Below are 17,427 nucleotides of genomic sequence, written 5' to 3'. Positions count from 1 at the left end.
AAAGTGCTTCTTCTCTTTCTACATCCATCCCAAACGATATTTTCCAGCAGGACAAGGCCCGCCCACAGCCTACATGATGTAAACATGCTTCTTTGGCCCTTAAGGTCAACAGACCTATCGCTCCTTGAACTCAAGAAGTATGGCTCAATGTGTTTACCAAGATGGCATATTGATGCTCATTGCATTTTCGTAAATAAATACTGTTTAAATGATTCATGAATTTAATAATTTCTTGTCGGCATAGATATTTCTCACACCACTGAATTAGCCCTCGCCGGTAGCACAGTTGGTACGATTGCCGTCCTCCCCACAACGGGTGGAAAAGACTTGAGTTCGAGTGCAGTCGATGAGAGGAGAAATTTTTATGGGCTTTTTTTCCTTTTTATGGAGTTAGTCGGTCTCAGGAGAAGGTAGCACGGTTTTTCCTCCCGCAAACTCGGTTTTTCGTCCAATTACAGAAAATCGACCTCAAAACACGTAATTTACAGACAATATACAACATGGCCTTAGTCGCCGATGCTCCTTAAAACCAAAAAACAACCAGAACTACTGAATTTGAGCGCAAAGCATGCATCTGTTTTAGGTTGGGCAATTTTAAACACGAGCAATGTATTTTAAGACACAGAACATTTGCTATTAGATCTTAGTTCTCAATCCTTTTCTTTATTGCAGGCAAATATTGTGGTATTGGTCATTATATCGTGTTAGTATATCTGGTGAAATAATGGGAGTGTTATAACACGAAATCTTTGTTTGGTTAAATCAAAAAATGGGAAAATTCAGTGGTTGATGAATCGTTGTTCCAAATATGGATTTCTCGATACTCATGGAGTTTACTTTCATCAGAAAGAAGGATCCTAAATGAAAGTAAAGTGAATCTTTTGCGTTAAGCAGATAAAAATTCGCTAGTATTTTGTTATATTCTGAAATTTGACTTTGAGTATCCAACATCACTGGAAAGCAGATCGTGATACTGTGGTGACATCGAGTGCAGACTATTAACTCGCACAAGAAGTTATCTTCAGAAACGCACAACTAAACGCCTTCAATTGCTATACATCAGATCGTTAAGATGGGACCCGACCAACAACGTGAGACGCATGAACAATCAACTTCGTTGTTTTCCGAGCTCGAAGACTGTCGCAGTCCAAATGAAGTGACCAGAACAGAGTTTCAACATTCGGACTGTTCACTAACTTCTCGAGCAGCTGTTCCAGAACTTTCATCTTCAGTGAATGATAAATATGGAAATCTCCAAGAAGAAAACGGTACGCAAAGTGTCATTGTTCCAAGGCAGATTGTGGATGATCGCTTACCCCTTCCACCAACACATGAATTAAAACTTTCAAATGAAAACGAAAAGAACTCAGAAGGAAAAATTAAACTTGATGCCCTCACTGACCAAATTTTGTGCACGCGCTCTGGAAGAACCCTTCGACTACGACCTGCAAGGTAAGCAATTTCAACTTCTGTTATTATTAAGTAACTTAATTTTCAAATTACAATTCGTTTCGTTTTTCCATACATTTATGATGCAAATCCAGCATGATTATGAATTGAGTTGAGGGTCTCGGCATTGAGTCGTACAGAAGTCGAATAGTTTCCTGTGGTATTTCCTACCAAGGCTCTTGCACCTGGTCCCGCAGAACATCCGTTGTCTATGTGCTGCTGGCTGTGGGTGGTTCTGTAGATGGCTTGCAGTCATAACTCACATGTGCTAGATAGCGAAGAAACCCGTCGATCTGGCTGACCAAGAGAGTACGTCCACAACACAAAGACATTCAGAGGGAACTCCTACAGTGAGTATTCCGGCGTTGTCCTGCTTAAAAATGGCGTCAGACTGGTTGGATTGGATGTTGTAGGTTTTAGGCACATCAGCAACTTAAGCCATGTTGCGTCATATATAATATGTCGATAAATTGCTTGTGTTCTGTGGTCATTGTTATTGGATTTTAGGATCATCTCTACTAAGGCCATGTTTCTTCGTGTATGTCTGCAAAAATCTGTGTTCTCAGATCGATTTTCTGCTTGCTGGACGAAAAACTCGAGTTTCCCGGAGGAAAAACAATGCTACCCTTGCCTGAGACTGACTAACTCAGCCATGTTGTGAAAAATACCATAAAAATTCCTCCTTTCATCGACGGGATTCGAACTCAGGTCTTTTCCAACCGGTGTGATGTTCTATGGTCGATTTGCTGTTTTCCGGACGAAAAGCCTAGTTTCCTAGAGGGGGGCACCATGCTTTCCTCTCCTGAGACCGAATAAATTGGCCACTTTGTGCAAAGGCGTTATGAAATTCCTTGCGCCATTGATGGGATTCGAATTCAGGTCTCTTCCACCCAGATGGTGAGGATGGTGATTATAGACTGTGCTACCCACTAGGGCATAATGGCCGTATACACAGTAGTTCCTTTCTGCCAGTCGGCATGCAATGGTTCAACAGGTGATGGGGTGACAGCCAGCTACTATCACACCTTCTTGGATTGTAGCCAGCGTGGCTGTAAATAGAGTGTAAGCTTGTCGACAGATAAGACGATGCTTCTGTTCTGTAGCCCTCCATCGTGCTCCATTATCCATCTGACGAGCAGTCGTATCTTCCCTCACAGTTGGTAGAATCACCATTCTCCCAACACCGAGTGCAAAAGATCCAAGTTCGAATCCCGTCAATGATGCTCGGAATTTTTATGAGTTTTTTCACTAGTGGCTGAGTTCGTCGGTTTTAAGCGAGGTTTTTTCCTACGGGGAAACTCTGGTTTTTCTTCCAGCATACAGCAAATCGACCACAGAATTCACGCAATTTACAGACATATGTATGGCGCAATTTGGTCTCAGTCGCTGATGCACCTAAAATTCAATAACAAGGTACCTCCCGGCAGCCGCTGTTGCCAACACCTGTGCAGTGTAATATTGTCACGGCCCACACGTTCTCTATAAGACAAAGCGACCATCCAGCCTCCAAAAGGCCAATCAGCCATCCTCTGTCGAAATTGAAGAGTTGTTGATATCGGTGTCGAACATGAAGTCTTGGCATTCTCTACAGCCTCTTTGCACAGTGGGTTTCTGCGAGACAGAAGCGTGTGAACTGTGTGTTAAATTCCGAGCATCATCGACGGGATTCGAACTTGGATCTTTTGCACTCGGTGTTGGGAGAACGGTGATTAACTGTAAATGAGTTGTGCCGAAGTTTCGGCACAGCTCATTCGTCTGCTGATTTGCAGGCACTTTCGATCATACCTTCTGGGTGCTACAGTTTCAATGCCAAAGAGTGTATTATTTTGGACAATTCACAAATAACATCCAGAAAAACAGGCAACCCGACTACATAGTACCCTCCAAAAAGTATCTGGGCACACGATTTCACATTGACATTACTATTAATCGCTACAATGATGTATAGGAATTCCCCTTTGGCCCCTGTGACGCAGTACACCCTCCTGGGTAGGATCTCACCGACGAACAATAGACTGCAGTTGGTAAAGATCTCCAGGTCCTCACTCGATTTTCTAGTTTATCCCATAGGCGTTTCAGATATGGACTCTGCGGCGGCCATTGCAACTTTTGCACATTTATGCACATGAACCAACCTCGAATATCACCGCCGTATGGAATGGAGCAATATTTTGTTAAAACAAACATGAGTCTGTACCAAAGAACTGCCACATATGGAAAGCATGGAGTTGTCTAAAATTTTAAGATAGCGTTGGGGTTCACAGTTCTTTGCACAACCACCAGAGGTCGTAACTTTGGCCTCGAGAATCAGCCCAACAGAATTACTCAACCTCCTCCTACGAAATTCATTATTGGCACAATACACTCCAGCAGCATTTTAGCTCAAGGTAATAAATATACATCGAGCGATCATTAAAATATGACCATCTACGTAATACGATTTCGGTCACTGTTTGAACGGATAGCAGCCGCTATTCGGCTAGCTATTGACTCCATTAGATGTTTGAAGACGTCCATAGCGATCTGTAGCCATGCTGCTTGCAAGGCCGTCCACAATATCGGAATGGATGACGGTTGCGTATCCATATACCTCACGTGACTTTCCAAAACATCCCAAAAATGTTCAATTGGAATTTAGATTGGGGTGGGGCAAATTTGGAGGCCAATCGGGACTGCACTGTGCAGCATTCGTGCACAGTTCAGGCCTGATGACATGACGCATTATCATCTTGGAAGATGCCGTTTCCGACCGTGAAAAAATACAACTTGGCAGGGCACACATGATCTCCTAAGAGCTGCTGGTACACCAGTGAAACGTTAGTCCGTGCGCACCACAGGTACAGTGGTTGCCAGCAAAACATGCCCCATGTTAAGCAACCACCTGCACCTACCTGGATAATGCGCACCATGCTGATGTTCCAATTGCGAAAACTGAGTGTGTTCTGAGGTCGAATTTCTGTTTGCTGGGCGAAAAACCCGAGTTCCCGGGAGAAGATTTGCTTTTTATACTGCGAGCTATGCGGCGGAGTTCATTACGGATGGGGGTAGTCATAATTCAATGATCATTGAGTGTACACTGCCACATCATTAATATCCGGACACCTGAGTATCTAGAAATAATCTTTATTTACAGGAAAACTAATAACGTGTGCTGAAATTTTCAACCTTTATGACAACTTTTAATTTCCGTGGAATACTCTCCTCCAGTTTTTGGTAAATGTCCTCCAACGTTTTCCACCATTCGGTCTTCAAAGCGGCAACCATTGCAGCTCTGTTTTTTGCGCACTATCTCCTAATACTGACGAGCAGCATGACGGAGAGCGTTGTCCTGCTGATGAAGGCGTAAGCCTTCTCCGTCTTGCTGCCCCAACGTAGGTAACGCAGTATTTTCCAGGACATCTAACTAGACCTCAGCATCCATGGTTTTGTCATAATCAGCGAATGGTCCCAGATCAGACCACAAAACACAACCGCAGACTATTACACAGCCTCTGCCAAACTTCATTGTTGCCACCATGCATTCCGGTAGATAGGATTCTCCGGGTAGGCCAACCGTGACGCACCACTCCAAGGCACAGCTTTCCAATGGGCTATAGTTAAAGATCGGTGGGCCTTACACCAAATTAGACAGCACCCGGCATTACTCAGGGTGGTTAGTGGCTTGTGGACAGCTGCACGACTGTGGCAGCTGATACAGCCTCCTGCACACTGTACTGTGGCCGACTCATGTGCCCAATCGTTTCACTGGGGGACCTCTATGTGTGTGTACTGTAACAATGTCCATCTATATTACGAGCAGATGATTCTTTACAGCACTCTGCTATCACGTTCCATCAGCTTCGGGGATTTACTGGATTGTTTTGTGATGCGTTCAGCACCAGTCCACTTCCGTTTGTAGATCACATCATCAGTCATCAACTGAGAATCTTCAGTGCCGTTTAAATGTCACTTACAGACCGATTGCTTATTGGCATGCTATCTCTGCCTCCAGCCATCCCTCAATCACTTCAGAATCTTGTCCGTAATCCCGAGACAGTTATCTTGTGTTTAGGTCACATTGGAAACGGTCTTGGACAGGTCTTTGAGAAACAGTTTGCGCGTTCTAGAACAGGTTCCACAGTCTACTTGCAACATTGCTACTCAAGTTCAACCACGTGGCTACTGCTTCACTTTGCCTGAATCATCTCTTCTGTTTTCCATCTAGAAGAACCCGTCATGCATGGACAATGCAAGAGATAAACGAGAAATAAAAGAATTTATCTGGCCAGCTGATTTGCATGTTTACATTGTGGCTATTTCCGTGGTCAGCCAGGGACTGTGTTGTTTTTTAGTTCTATTTTTATTTGTATATAAAAATGCGTTTGTGTTTGATCCTAAGTTTCTGTGTATCGTTGCATGTATAAATACTTCAGTAGGTATGTCCAAATAAAACAAATTTTGTAATCATTGGTGTTGTTTTGTCCCGGGTACAGTGTCTGGCTCTGGTTGGACGTTGTATCAGTATAATTATGTTGCATAAATACCTAAATATATGCTTTTTTATTCGGCAGAAAGTCATTCTTTTCTTTTTTGACAATTGCCCGGGATCCGGGACCACTTCCATGAAGTTTTTGACCTTAGCCTTCCACAAATAGAATGGATGTACGCACCATTATGTCGGTTGTTGACTTCACAGCAGAGGAGAAAAACAAATAACTGCTTAGTGTGCGTCAAAATCACCATATGCCTCTAGTAAAAATACTCATGATGCTTTTGTAGCAGCTTTTATGATGCACAAAAACATTAAATAATAATAAAAAAAGCAATCTCTTTCGAAATCCTAATTTTAAGAAAAACATTTTCCCTGTTCTTTTTGGCAGACGTTCAACCAGCAAAAGACCATTGCAAAGTGTAATTTATCATTTTACGCGTGGCTCCCTCTATTGAAAAAAAACATAAATATATTTTTATTAAGCCGTTTAGTGTCGCTATATGCATTTTTGAAATTGCAAATGAATTTATCGAATAATTAATGAGTTTTTTTGTTAATCTTTTCGACTTGTTTTGCCAGGCATTTTCAGTAACTAAAAGCAGATTCTTGGTCTATATTTATTGTATTTTATTATTCCTCTCTCTCTCTTTCTCTCACGAGTACATTAAATAAAGTATTTTTAGATAAACTCGATACATTGCTTCTTAACTTACCACTGCAGCGATTAAAAATAAATAAATAAATAATACCTCCAGCTGTTTGTTATAATACAGATATATTAAATTACCGGCTAGACTAACCCCTTCTGAGAGATAAGCTTGTAAATAAGGTAGACTGTGAAATACAGTTTCTTTTTATAAAAATACAAAAATACGTTGGTAAAGCAAACGCGTGTTTACAAGACTTACAATAAATGATATTACAGGCTTAGCGTACTGGCATGCATACACGTTGTACACAGAAAGGAAAGAAAGAAAATACAATATACCATGACACAGTTCCTTCGTGCTTCTATGCGATGATGACAGCAGAAGATATCACTAATAAGACCAGGGTCCGTTTACAATAGAGCCCTCTCGTGTTAAACTGTAATTTGAGTTAAGGATGAAAATCTTTGAACGAAAGTGTGTATTTATAGCAATTTGCAAGTGAAAAATGATACCCAGCATACTTTGGGAAACAACTTTCTTCTCCAATCGTTGGAAGCGGAATATATTAAATGGGAGTTCATCTTCTTCTTCTTTTCAAGAAAAAGACACATCTTCCTCTTCTTCTTCTTGGAGACACATTTCAAGTGAAGTATAATTAAAAGGGTAACCTAAATTTCTTTATACGGGGGTTGAAGGAAGTCATATGAAATCGAGATTTATTTATTTATTTAGGATTTTAGAATCCCATTCATATACAGATTTTTTATACCTTGCTAATAAAAATACACTGAGTGATCACTGAATTATGACTGAATGTGACCCATTGACCACGTGAGGTACGAAAGTGCGCAGTTAGTCGAACTACGTAGCAGACTTTGATATCGGACTTTGATAAAGGACAGATTGTGGGTGCTCGACGAGCTGGTGCCTCGATTTCCCAAACGGTTGAACTGGTGAGGAGTTCGAGAGCCACCGTTGTTAAAGTGTTCCACGACTGGCGTCAAAATGGTCAAACAACGACCCGAAGGAAAAACTGCAAAGGTCAGCGAAAGGTTGATGTTAGAGGTGAGTGCCCGGGCCGACGACACGAACAGGCGCACTGTTGAAGAGTTGACTACCCAATACAATATGGGCCAACCCGGAACAATATCTAGCATGACCATGCATCGCACGCTCGCACGTATGGGCTATACCAGCAGACGACGTTAGAAGACTGAAAGAAGGTGGCTGGTCGGGTGAGTCACTTTATTTACGCTACACGGTGGATGGTCGTGTACGGATTTGGCGTCAACAACATGAGGTTCTTCATCCATCATTCATGGTATCAAAAGTGCAGGCCGGTGGAGGCGGTTGTATGGTGTGGGGCATGTTCACTGGCAGAAACTTGGACACCTGGTGCACGTGGAACAACGTATCAGTGGTCTCCGCTATCGTCAACTGCTTGCGGACTGTGTAGACTCCGCTATGTTACTCTTTTTTCCCGAATGGCGATGGTGTCTTCTAAGATGACAATGCGCCGAGCTATCGGGCACTTGTTGTGCAGGAATGGTTTGAGGAACACAGTTCTGACTTTCAGCATATCGATTGGCCTCCGAACTCCGCCGATCTCAATCCCATAAAGCACTTGTGGGACACTATGGAAAGACATATCAGGTGTCTGGATACACCACCCACCTCCATACTTCCATTGCTGACCGCATTACACACAGCTTGGTTGGCCATACCTCCCGAACGCTTCCGACATCTTGTTGAATCAATGCCACGTCAGATAGCTGCTGTGCTGAGGGCAAAAGGAGAACCTACGAAATATTAGGTAGATGGTCATAATTTAGTGATCACTCAGTATATTTTGGCTACTGTTAGCACTATTGATTTCCACCTGCCAAAACTATGAAAATCACACGGTGACAGGGGGCTGCACACCGTGCAGCCCCCTCGTGGGTAGCACAGTTGGTAGGGTCGCCGTACTCCCCAAACCGGATGAAAAATATCCAAGTTCGAATCCCGTCGTTTTCACAAGGTAGTTGAGTTAGTCGGTCTCAGGCGAGGGTACATGGTTTTTACTCCCGGAAACTCAGGTTTTTCTTCCAAAAAACAGAAAATCACCATCAGAACACAAACAGTATACACAGAGCAACGTGTCCTCAGTAGCCGATGCTCCTAAAAACCACCAACAACAACTTCCAAAAGGAAAGCTTTGAATTTCTTTTGTTGTAGCGATATAACTTATGTTTCAACTGCATGCTGCGTATCATTCTCCCCATCACCGGGTGGAAAAGACCTGAATTCGATTTCCCTCAATAACACGAGAGATTTTTATAGGTCTTTTTCACTAAGTGGCCGAGTTAGTCGTTCTCAGGCAAGGCCCACTTGGCTTTAGTCGCCGGCCTTATTACAATAATAATAGCATGGTTTTATCTCTCAGATATTAGTGTATAAATTACAATAAAAATGTTATAATATAGTAGATTGTAAAGTAGATTATTTTCTGGATTCCTAGTTCAACACTTTTAATAGTTGGGATTTATTTTTTAGATGCCGCCTGCATGAAAGGGCACGGCAAAAGAGACAAGTACTACAAGATATGGCTCGACCTTTGAAGCAATGGCTAATTCGACACAGAGACAACCCCTACCCTTCGAAAGCTGAGAAAGTATCCTTGGCCTTAGGTTCTCAGATGACTCTCATACAGGTGTCAAATTGGTTTGCTAATGCTCGTAGGCGGCTGAAAAACACGGTAAGTTCAAAAAAGAAATTGTTTTTATTTCACAGATGCAAAGTTTATTCTTTCGAATACTGAGACCAAAGTGGAGGGTGCTTTGAGATGTTTGGTACTGCAGAAAGAAACTAACTCTCTAATATAAGGTGTCAAAACAAATGTAACGGCAGTTGTTAGTAAGCTATCAGATGGACCAAAAATTATTTATCTACGTTGTCTCTCCAGTCTTGTCCATCTGATAGCTTACTAACATCTGCTGCTTTCTCCTTCATTACGTTATTAAGGCGAAGAGCATCCTCCCAATGGCATAGCATAGTTTGAAATATCAAGCCATCATCACACAGTTCCATACTTTTTGAAAGACCAGTAAGCCAATAGGCATTTGAAATATCAAGCCATCATCACACAGTTCCATACTTTTTGGAAGACCAGTAAGCCAATATTGGGATCAAAATGGTGATGATGGAATACAGGACATATTGCTCAACAAGATTGTTCCAACGTACAGAAGGGAGACCAAAGACTCCTTCCCAAGAACATTTTTTATATTATACTGCATAATTATGCTGTCACGCGTTAATGTTTGTAAATGCTGATTTATAATTCTGCCCTCTGGTTCTTATCTCGCTCAACAGCAAGCGTGTCCCTCCCACACTCAGTTTACCAATCTTTTAGGACGTTATGCTCGTCGATGAAATTCTTTCCCTCTTATCTTTGGTGTACGGTTGCCGATAGGTAAGTATAAGTCTTCCTCTCTTGCTATGAGGTCTTATCTGCACGTATACCATTAACAAACATTGGTTCAACATGATTAATGCCAATTGTTCAACATCAGCATGACCAATTTGTTCTGATTTTGGCTCACATTGTATTAAATTCATTGATATCGAGAGGAAGGTTCAGTTGTATTTGTGTTTTAATTTTATTTTATTTAGTACATTTGTGTATATTTTCAAAAACAAAATGCAGACAACACCTTCTCTGGAGTTAAAACCAATGGACCAATGCTCTCTTCACAGATGGGTTGGGATGTTCAGTCTTGGAACTTACTCCCCATCTTCTCATTTGGAGAGAGCACGGGAAACTTTCTCGTCCCTTTAAAACCAGTGAAAGGGAACACTATCTCTTGGCAGTAGCCTTGATGTACCAAAAATTAGTCATCAAGAGGAAGAACTCCACTGATCTCACATGTTTGTGGGGGATGGTTTGGCTACTCAAAATTATGAGCCAAGGTCATTGAGTCCATGTGAGGCTTTCAGAGGTGTCAAATCCTGAATTAAATTTCTATGGACGACAATAATTACCAATCCGACTGAGCATGTCTGAAATACTTTACTGAGACGAATTTTGGTCTATTGACTTTCTCTCGGAAACCTCCATTGAGGTGTGCGATTTATTATCATAAGGCTACTAAGCAATTGCTAAACTATTTTATACCAATGAAACAGTTGCTTGCTTGTCAGAGGTTATCGTACTTCTCTATTAATTTTCTATTCTCTATTTTTTATTAATTCTTCCCCATGTGCGTCTGTTCCGAGGTACCATTGGCCCCGAGTTCGTGTTTATGGATGATAACGCCATACTCCATCGCACTGCAGCTGTTGATATGCTTTTGGAAAGTGAGGACATTGTTCGTATGGCTTGGCCTGCCCGTTCCGACGATCTAAATCCCATCGAACACTTTTGGGACGCTCTGGGGAGACGACTAGCGGCACGTCCACACTCACCGGAAAATGTTCACCAGCCTAAGATGGCGCTGACAGAGGAATGGAAGATGTTGCTGCAAGAACTTATCACCAACATTGTTCTAAGGATGGACAGGCAGTGCAAACCCTGCATTGACATTAGGGGTGGCCATATCTCCTACTGAAGACTACCTCTTCCCTTTGTTCCATCTTTGGCAGTGATGCATCTGTATCATGGCAGCCAGTGCTGTGTTGCCATTTTTGAATAAAGTCCCTCTGAACCGTTTTGTTTCGGTTGTTGTGTCGGTGTTGTTTCCTTCATCATTTCTGTACCTCACGAGGTTCCTTTGGTATGCTTTTCTCATATCCGGGCCACTCCTATGAAAAGCTAAAGGTGAAAACCTAAGTGGTCCTTAAATTTTGCACACCAGTGTATTTAATCTACGATTACTCCCTAAGATTTATAAATGTGCCCTCTGGCTCCTGTTTCACTCATCAGCGAGAGTATCCTTCCCACATTCATTTTATTAATCCCCTCAGAGGATTGACTGAGGGGATTAATCGAAATCCCTCCTCTTCTCACAGGTGTCCAGTTGCCAATTTCTGGAAGACGACACCATCTGAACTGTTCCTCATAAAGATAATATTTAGTTCAGTAATTCACCACTCTCTGCACCCTCTTCGGAAATTCTATATCTTCCTTTATACGCAATCTACAGACCCGGACACAACATTCCAAGTGTGGTTGCACCATCGTCTTATGGATAATAATAATGACCTCCTTCCCTCTACTTGCAAAATTCTGGTAAATCATAGAATTCCAAGTAATCTTCTTGTCGCCTGCTTACGCTGAATGTGGAACTTCGTGTCTTTCCTATCCTGAGAATCCTTTAATTCCTCTCCCAATAATCAATAAACTACTCTCCTCTCGGGTTTTTGTTCCCCAGGTGCAATACCATCCTTCAATCAACTCCTAATTTATCAGTAGTTCCGGATTTGGTTGAAGGATAGTAGACAGACAGTAATCATAAATATTATCCCGACCTGTTCTAATTTGTACAATAACCTCACCATATTCTGATCTCACTGAAATTCTATATTTAAATGAGGAATGACAAGAAAATGGAACTATAGATGTCCGATGTACGCCTAAATGAATGCGGACCTCAAATACGAAATTTGAACAAAAGGGCACCGTTAAACAAGTACAGATAAAGCCAACAGATGCATCCACCTTGTTGTCAGAAGCATATAAAACCCTTGCATATCAAAATTTCATGCGTGGTTGCACTAAGATGGATTCATGCGTGGTTGCACTAAGAACCCATTAAAGCTACGTTAACAAACAACTTTCGCTATTATTAGATAATTTAAGAAAAATAACGCACCCACTCAGCAGATTTCTTCATTTTCTTATGTAGGTAAGAGAATCGGGATTGTCTTGGGGTCGCAGAATCAGGTTGTATAATTGTTATGTTTCTGGGAACGCCGAGCCCCTTAGTATCAGTTCCGACGACAGCATCTGGGACAGTGACACCGATGAAAATAATAAACAAGAAACAGGTAAGAAACTGGTTCTCTCTTTCTTTCTATTTCATTTCTCATTGGATTTTATTGCTTGTAAATAGGGACTCTGTTTTCTGTGCGCATCAAGTAAAATCTCTTAATGCGTGTTATTTTTACTTTACAGGCCAAAAGACCACGACCAAAAATGACAGCGTACGTGTTCATTGTGAATTGGAAGAGCACAGTTATTTCGCCAGCGCACCCCCAAACCCATTTAATATGACCTCTCAACTGCGATCTCTTCAGGCACCCAAAAAAACCAAATCTTAAGAGAAGGCTAACTTCGGACAGCGACGAACCACTTGAAAAAAGGCCAAAGTCTGAAGAAGACGAGTGGGAAGCGACTTCCCGGAGTAACTCCACAACGCCTCCTGTCTTACAAGACGTGAGAGATGAAGTACATTCCCAGACTGAAGCGGAAAGTAGGGAAACGCCACTTTTACTGCCACGCCCTCTTGAGGCGTATCCTCTTAGCATTAACTGGTTGGAATCGTCTAGAAGTGCAGCTCCGCTCAGCACCGACAGTGACGAATCGGCAAACAGCAGAATAGTCAGTCCTGCCAAATACAAGACCACCATGTTACAGAGATACTTGAGTGATGCTTGTAATCACGTGAAATTTGGTGCGGATGATGAGAGGAGAACCATATTATCGGAGCACAAAACAGACATGGCTAACTCATCGAATAGTGATATTTTTTTAACTACCCTGCAAAAATCTGAAACAATTGCGCGAGTGAACTGCGGGGTATCTGAAAAGACGCATCGGAAACGTAAACAAAACACGGGTAAGTACGTAGTTCAGTCTGATGTAAACCATTTATATAATATGCAGTTCATCCTAGAGTCAGGAAGCATTAGGGAGTCTCCCTCGGATTTTTAAGCAGCTTTATTAGGCAGTATTTTCGACCTTTAGTTTTTCTGGATAGGGGTGGGGAATCTGGGTTCCAATCCCCGTCTAGAGGGGATAGAGAACTTTTATGGGTTTTTTCTACAGTGGTTGATTTTTTCGAGTTTATTGGTCTAGAGAGATTCTATATTATTTCTCTCAATAATTTCTGGCATTTTATCCCGCAAACCGATTAGAAAACATACGCAATATAACAAAACAAGATAACTTAACTGTTTACTGTATATGTTGAATTATAACTCCAAAAAAATTATACGTAATGTGTATTACGTTGTCGATTTGGTAGTTTTGCTGGATGAAAAACCGATGGGAAAGGAACCTTGTAACCCTTGGTCAAACCCGATTAATTTAGACACTGTGTAGAAAACGCTTATAAAAAGTGTCTTCTGTCTTAAGGGGGAGATTAAGAGTAGATTTTATTACTGGTCTAAACAAAAATTCTAATATAACCGCCCAAGGTCTAATATTTATGGATATCATGAAATTTCTATAAATTTTAGTTCTGTTAATCAATATTATTGATTCCATTTGTTCAGTAACTGCTTATATAGAAAAACATTTGGAAACCAGTACAATTAAAGGAGTTTAAATTTTCAAAAATAATAATATATTCTCTAATTATATTATTATTATTATTATTATTATTATTAGCCATATAGTCCAAGGAAGCCTGAGGCTTATGCTGCACCAGCCAAAAAAGAATTCCCGAGTTACTCTGAGAGAGACAGAGAGAGAGAGAGAGAGAGGAAGTCAAAATTAGAAGGGAATCACCAAGAAAGAGAAGAATGATGATATCCAAGTGATCAAAATGTTCTGGACTGACTTTGTAATCTTGAAATTCCGAGCTCAAAGCTTCCTTGAAAGGTTACAGATGTGCAATGACAGAGGAAATCATTCAGAAAATGATACAGAACTATTAGCAATTCCAAATAAAATAAATAATAAATAAACTGCCTACCAGGAATGTTTCCAGATGTTGCAGAAAGAAGTGTTGGAATCGATATATATAGTGCCAAAGATACTACTTCAAAGATCCATCAGAACCTTTACCAAATATGAGTTCAATTTCAGAACTTTTTGATTACGCCTGGTATAGACTACTTTGGTTGTAGTACGTCAGGGTCCGGTATGTACGCCCTCGTGGGTAGCACAGTTGGTAGAATCGCTGTCCTCCCCACATCGGGTGAAAAAGACCAGAGTTCGAGTCCTGTCAATGAAGGGAGGAATTTTTACTGGCCTTTTTCAAAATGCGGCTGAGTTAGTCGGTTTCAGGCGAGGGTAGCAAGGTTTTTTTCTCCCGGAGATTCGGGTTTTTTGTCCAGCAAACAGAAATTCGACCACAGAATGTACGCAATTTACAGACAGTATACACGGAACAACAACTCTACAACAACAGGTATGTACAGAAACCATAAAAATCGGAATCTCATCAATTCCTTGCAAGATAATTGGTTGTACGACAGTTCTATGCATGACAATTCGCTGTACGTGACAGTTCGGTGTACGACACAGTTTGGAGAACGACAATTTGTAGCTAAGAAAATTCGGTTAGTACACTTTCCTTTCTTAATTGACATTGTACTTTTTTTAGGAGATCCTATTAAAAAAGTACCACGGAAGTATTAAAGATTGGGACAGAAGAGAACTTTGTTCACACTTTCTTTTCACTTCTGTAAGTTGCATTTTTTAGAAAATACGTATGGAGGGATGGGGGGGGGGTGTTCCAGAGCCCAAAAGTAAAGATCATTAATGGATGCCACCTTGGTAATGGCGCATCTTCAGACTTTCGGTTTGCAACCTGAGCTATAGTTTTTATTGAAAGAAGTTAATAGTAGGCTAGTACTTTAGCTGGTTTAAGAGTAGGTGGAAGCTTCCCTGGAGATTGCGTAGAGGTTGAAATTGATGTCCGAGTCCCCTACAGGGAAAAGCCCTCTGGTCCAGTAAGGCATTTTCTCCAGGGCCCTTGGCAGTTCTCGACGCTCCTGACTAAGGGATGGTACACCAAAGGACACTTAAGTCGTACAACGAATTCACGTATATCCATAAGAATCGCATAAATATATTTATTTATTTATTATTTGTTCTTTTTTATACATGCTCCTACACTCTAACACTATAACCGAAATAGGCTTTTACGTTGTAGTAGAGGTTTTTAGGAGCATTAGCTACTAAGACCACGTTACTCTGTGTCTATTGTTTGTAAATTGCGTATGTTCTGTAGTCGATTTTCTACTTGGACAAAAAACCCAAGTTTCCAGGAGAAAACCACGATAGCCTCGCATGAGACCGACTAACTCGGCCACATTGTGAAAAAGGCCCAGAAAAATTCCTCACATCATCGACAGGACTCCAACTCAGGTCTTTTCTACCCGGTGTGGGAAGGACAGCGATTCTACCAACTGTGCTGCCCACGAGGACCTCAAAATAGGCGAATTCTCTTGGTCTTGTTCTCAGAAAAGTTCAACTTATCCCTTTTATCAGTCTTTCTATGTTTACGCTGATAAAAAATTACCATATACAGAACTACTTAGACAAATAACAATTCAAACTGATATAGCAAAGCTCATGGACCATAATGGATAGGGACTTTATCACACAACAAGATAACCCAGTATTGCACAGATCTAAAAAACAGTTATCTATTGAGATCCCCAGGGGCTCACATCTGGTGAGTATGGGTTTGGCAGAAGAGAACACACCCAGGGTCCTGAGCTGGATATCATCATTCTTCTCTTTCGTGATGATTCCCTTCTACTTCTCCCTCTCTCTCTCAGGGTAACTCGGAAATTTATTTTAGCTGGTGCAGCATAAGCCTATTAATAATAATAATAATAATAATAATAATAATAATAATAATAATAATAAAATAAGAAGTGCTGTTTACAATAATGCTATACCGCGGCAGCTGAAATTTAAAAAAAAAAAAAAAATCTTTTTTAATACAAACATCGGTTCTTTATTTGTAGTGCAATACAAATGAAACTCGGTGCGAAATTTAAAAAACAATAATAAAAAACTCGTTAAATTCGATATAACGTGGGTATTAAAGTTATCCTCCGATAGCCATGTTATATTGAATGTTTAAATATGTATGTAAAAAGTACCGATATTTGAGAAGGCAAAATTTCGACCCCCCCATATCGAGATTCTCGGCGATTGTAATCACCTGATGGGGTAAGGAGAGTTCCCCTAGGTAATTTCCCTTAATTCTTAAAACATAGCACTTTGAGTTGTTGTAAATTCCCCTAATTTTAAATTTCAGAACCTTCCCGGTGCAAGAGAGGTGGAGCAAAAGACATCAAGAAGGAGTTGTTCTTGCTTGGATTGAGCCTCTCCCTTTTGATTCGGGCCTTTTCAGTTCTGGGCCTAGATTTCCTGAGACATTTTCCGTCAATCCAAAAATTCCTCAGTGTAAAATCCATGATTATGTTTCATTGCTGATAATGGACTGATAAGGATATCTCGCAGCCGACAACCGAACCGGATTTCAATTTTGTCATCAAAAAAACTTGAGAAAAAAAATCTACAGTGGGCTCAGAAACACCAACACTGGATAGTATAGGATTCAAAAGGTGTTTTCTGGTATGACAAATGCCAGGTTCTGCTGTTTCAAGCTGATGAGAGCACCAGAACATAGCAAAAGCAGCATGAGTCCATAGACCCGTCCTACCAGAAGTCAATAATGCAGGCTGGTTGGTGGTGGCTTATAATGGTATGCATTGGACGCCCTGATACAAGTAGCACTACATTTGGATTTTTTTATGAAAACTCCAAGCATGAGAGGTATTAGAATCTATGGTACTCAGTACCGTGCTTGGGTTGAAGGTTGAAAAGATGAAGGAAGATACTTGTTGACATTAGACTTGAATTTCTGTAGATTGTAATTTTCAGGAAATACGTATGAAGGAATAAAGGAGGAAGAAGAATAGTTGGTTCTGTGGTTTGAAGTTGGACACTAAAAGGATCCTCACTGGCTG

General features: G+C 41.0%; 2 protein-coding genes across 2 annotated transcripts in view; both read left to right on the top strand.

Annotated features, from left to right (window-relative positions):
* The first annotated feature begins 925 nt into the window (after positions 1-925).
* On the top strand, positions 926-12,819 carry LOC150075828 (uncharacterized). Its single transcript, XM_090387569.1, has 4 exons — positions 926-1,452; positions 9,106-9,307; positions 12,396-12,537; positions 12,665-12,819. Exons 1-4 carry the CDS (start codon positions 1,073-1,075, stop codon positions 12,808-12,810), a joined length of 870 nt encoding a protein of 289 aa, XP_090243695.1. The 5' UTR covers positions 926-1,072; the 3' UTR covers positions 12,811-12,819.
* LOC150075827 (uncharacterized) overlaps positions 12,819-17,427 on the top strand; it is a 17,507-nt gene continuing 12,898 nt past the window's right edge. Inside the window, exon 1 of the mRNA XM_090387570.1 lies at positions 12,819-13,328. Coding sequence (XP_090243696.1) covers positions 13,118-13,328 — 211 coding nt within the window. The 5' untranslated portion in view covers positions 12,819-13,117. The remainder of the gene's footprint in view (positions 13,329-17,427) is intronic.

Source organism: Mastigoproctus giganteus, chromosome 13, assembly GCF_048544385.1.
Source record: "Mastigoproctus giganteus isolate SK-2022 chromosome 13, ASM4854438v1, whole genome shotgun sequence".
Lineage (NCBI taxonomy): Eukaryota > Metazoa > Arthropoda > Arachnida > Uropygi > Thelyphonidae > Mastigoproctus > Mastigoproctus giganteus.
The sequence above is the reverse complement of the archived record's forward strand: the minus strand, read 5'-3'. Positions and strand labels throughout refer to the sequence as shown.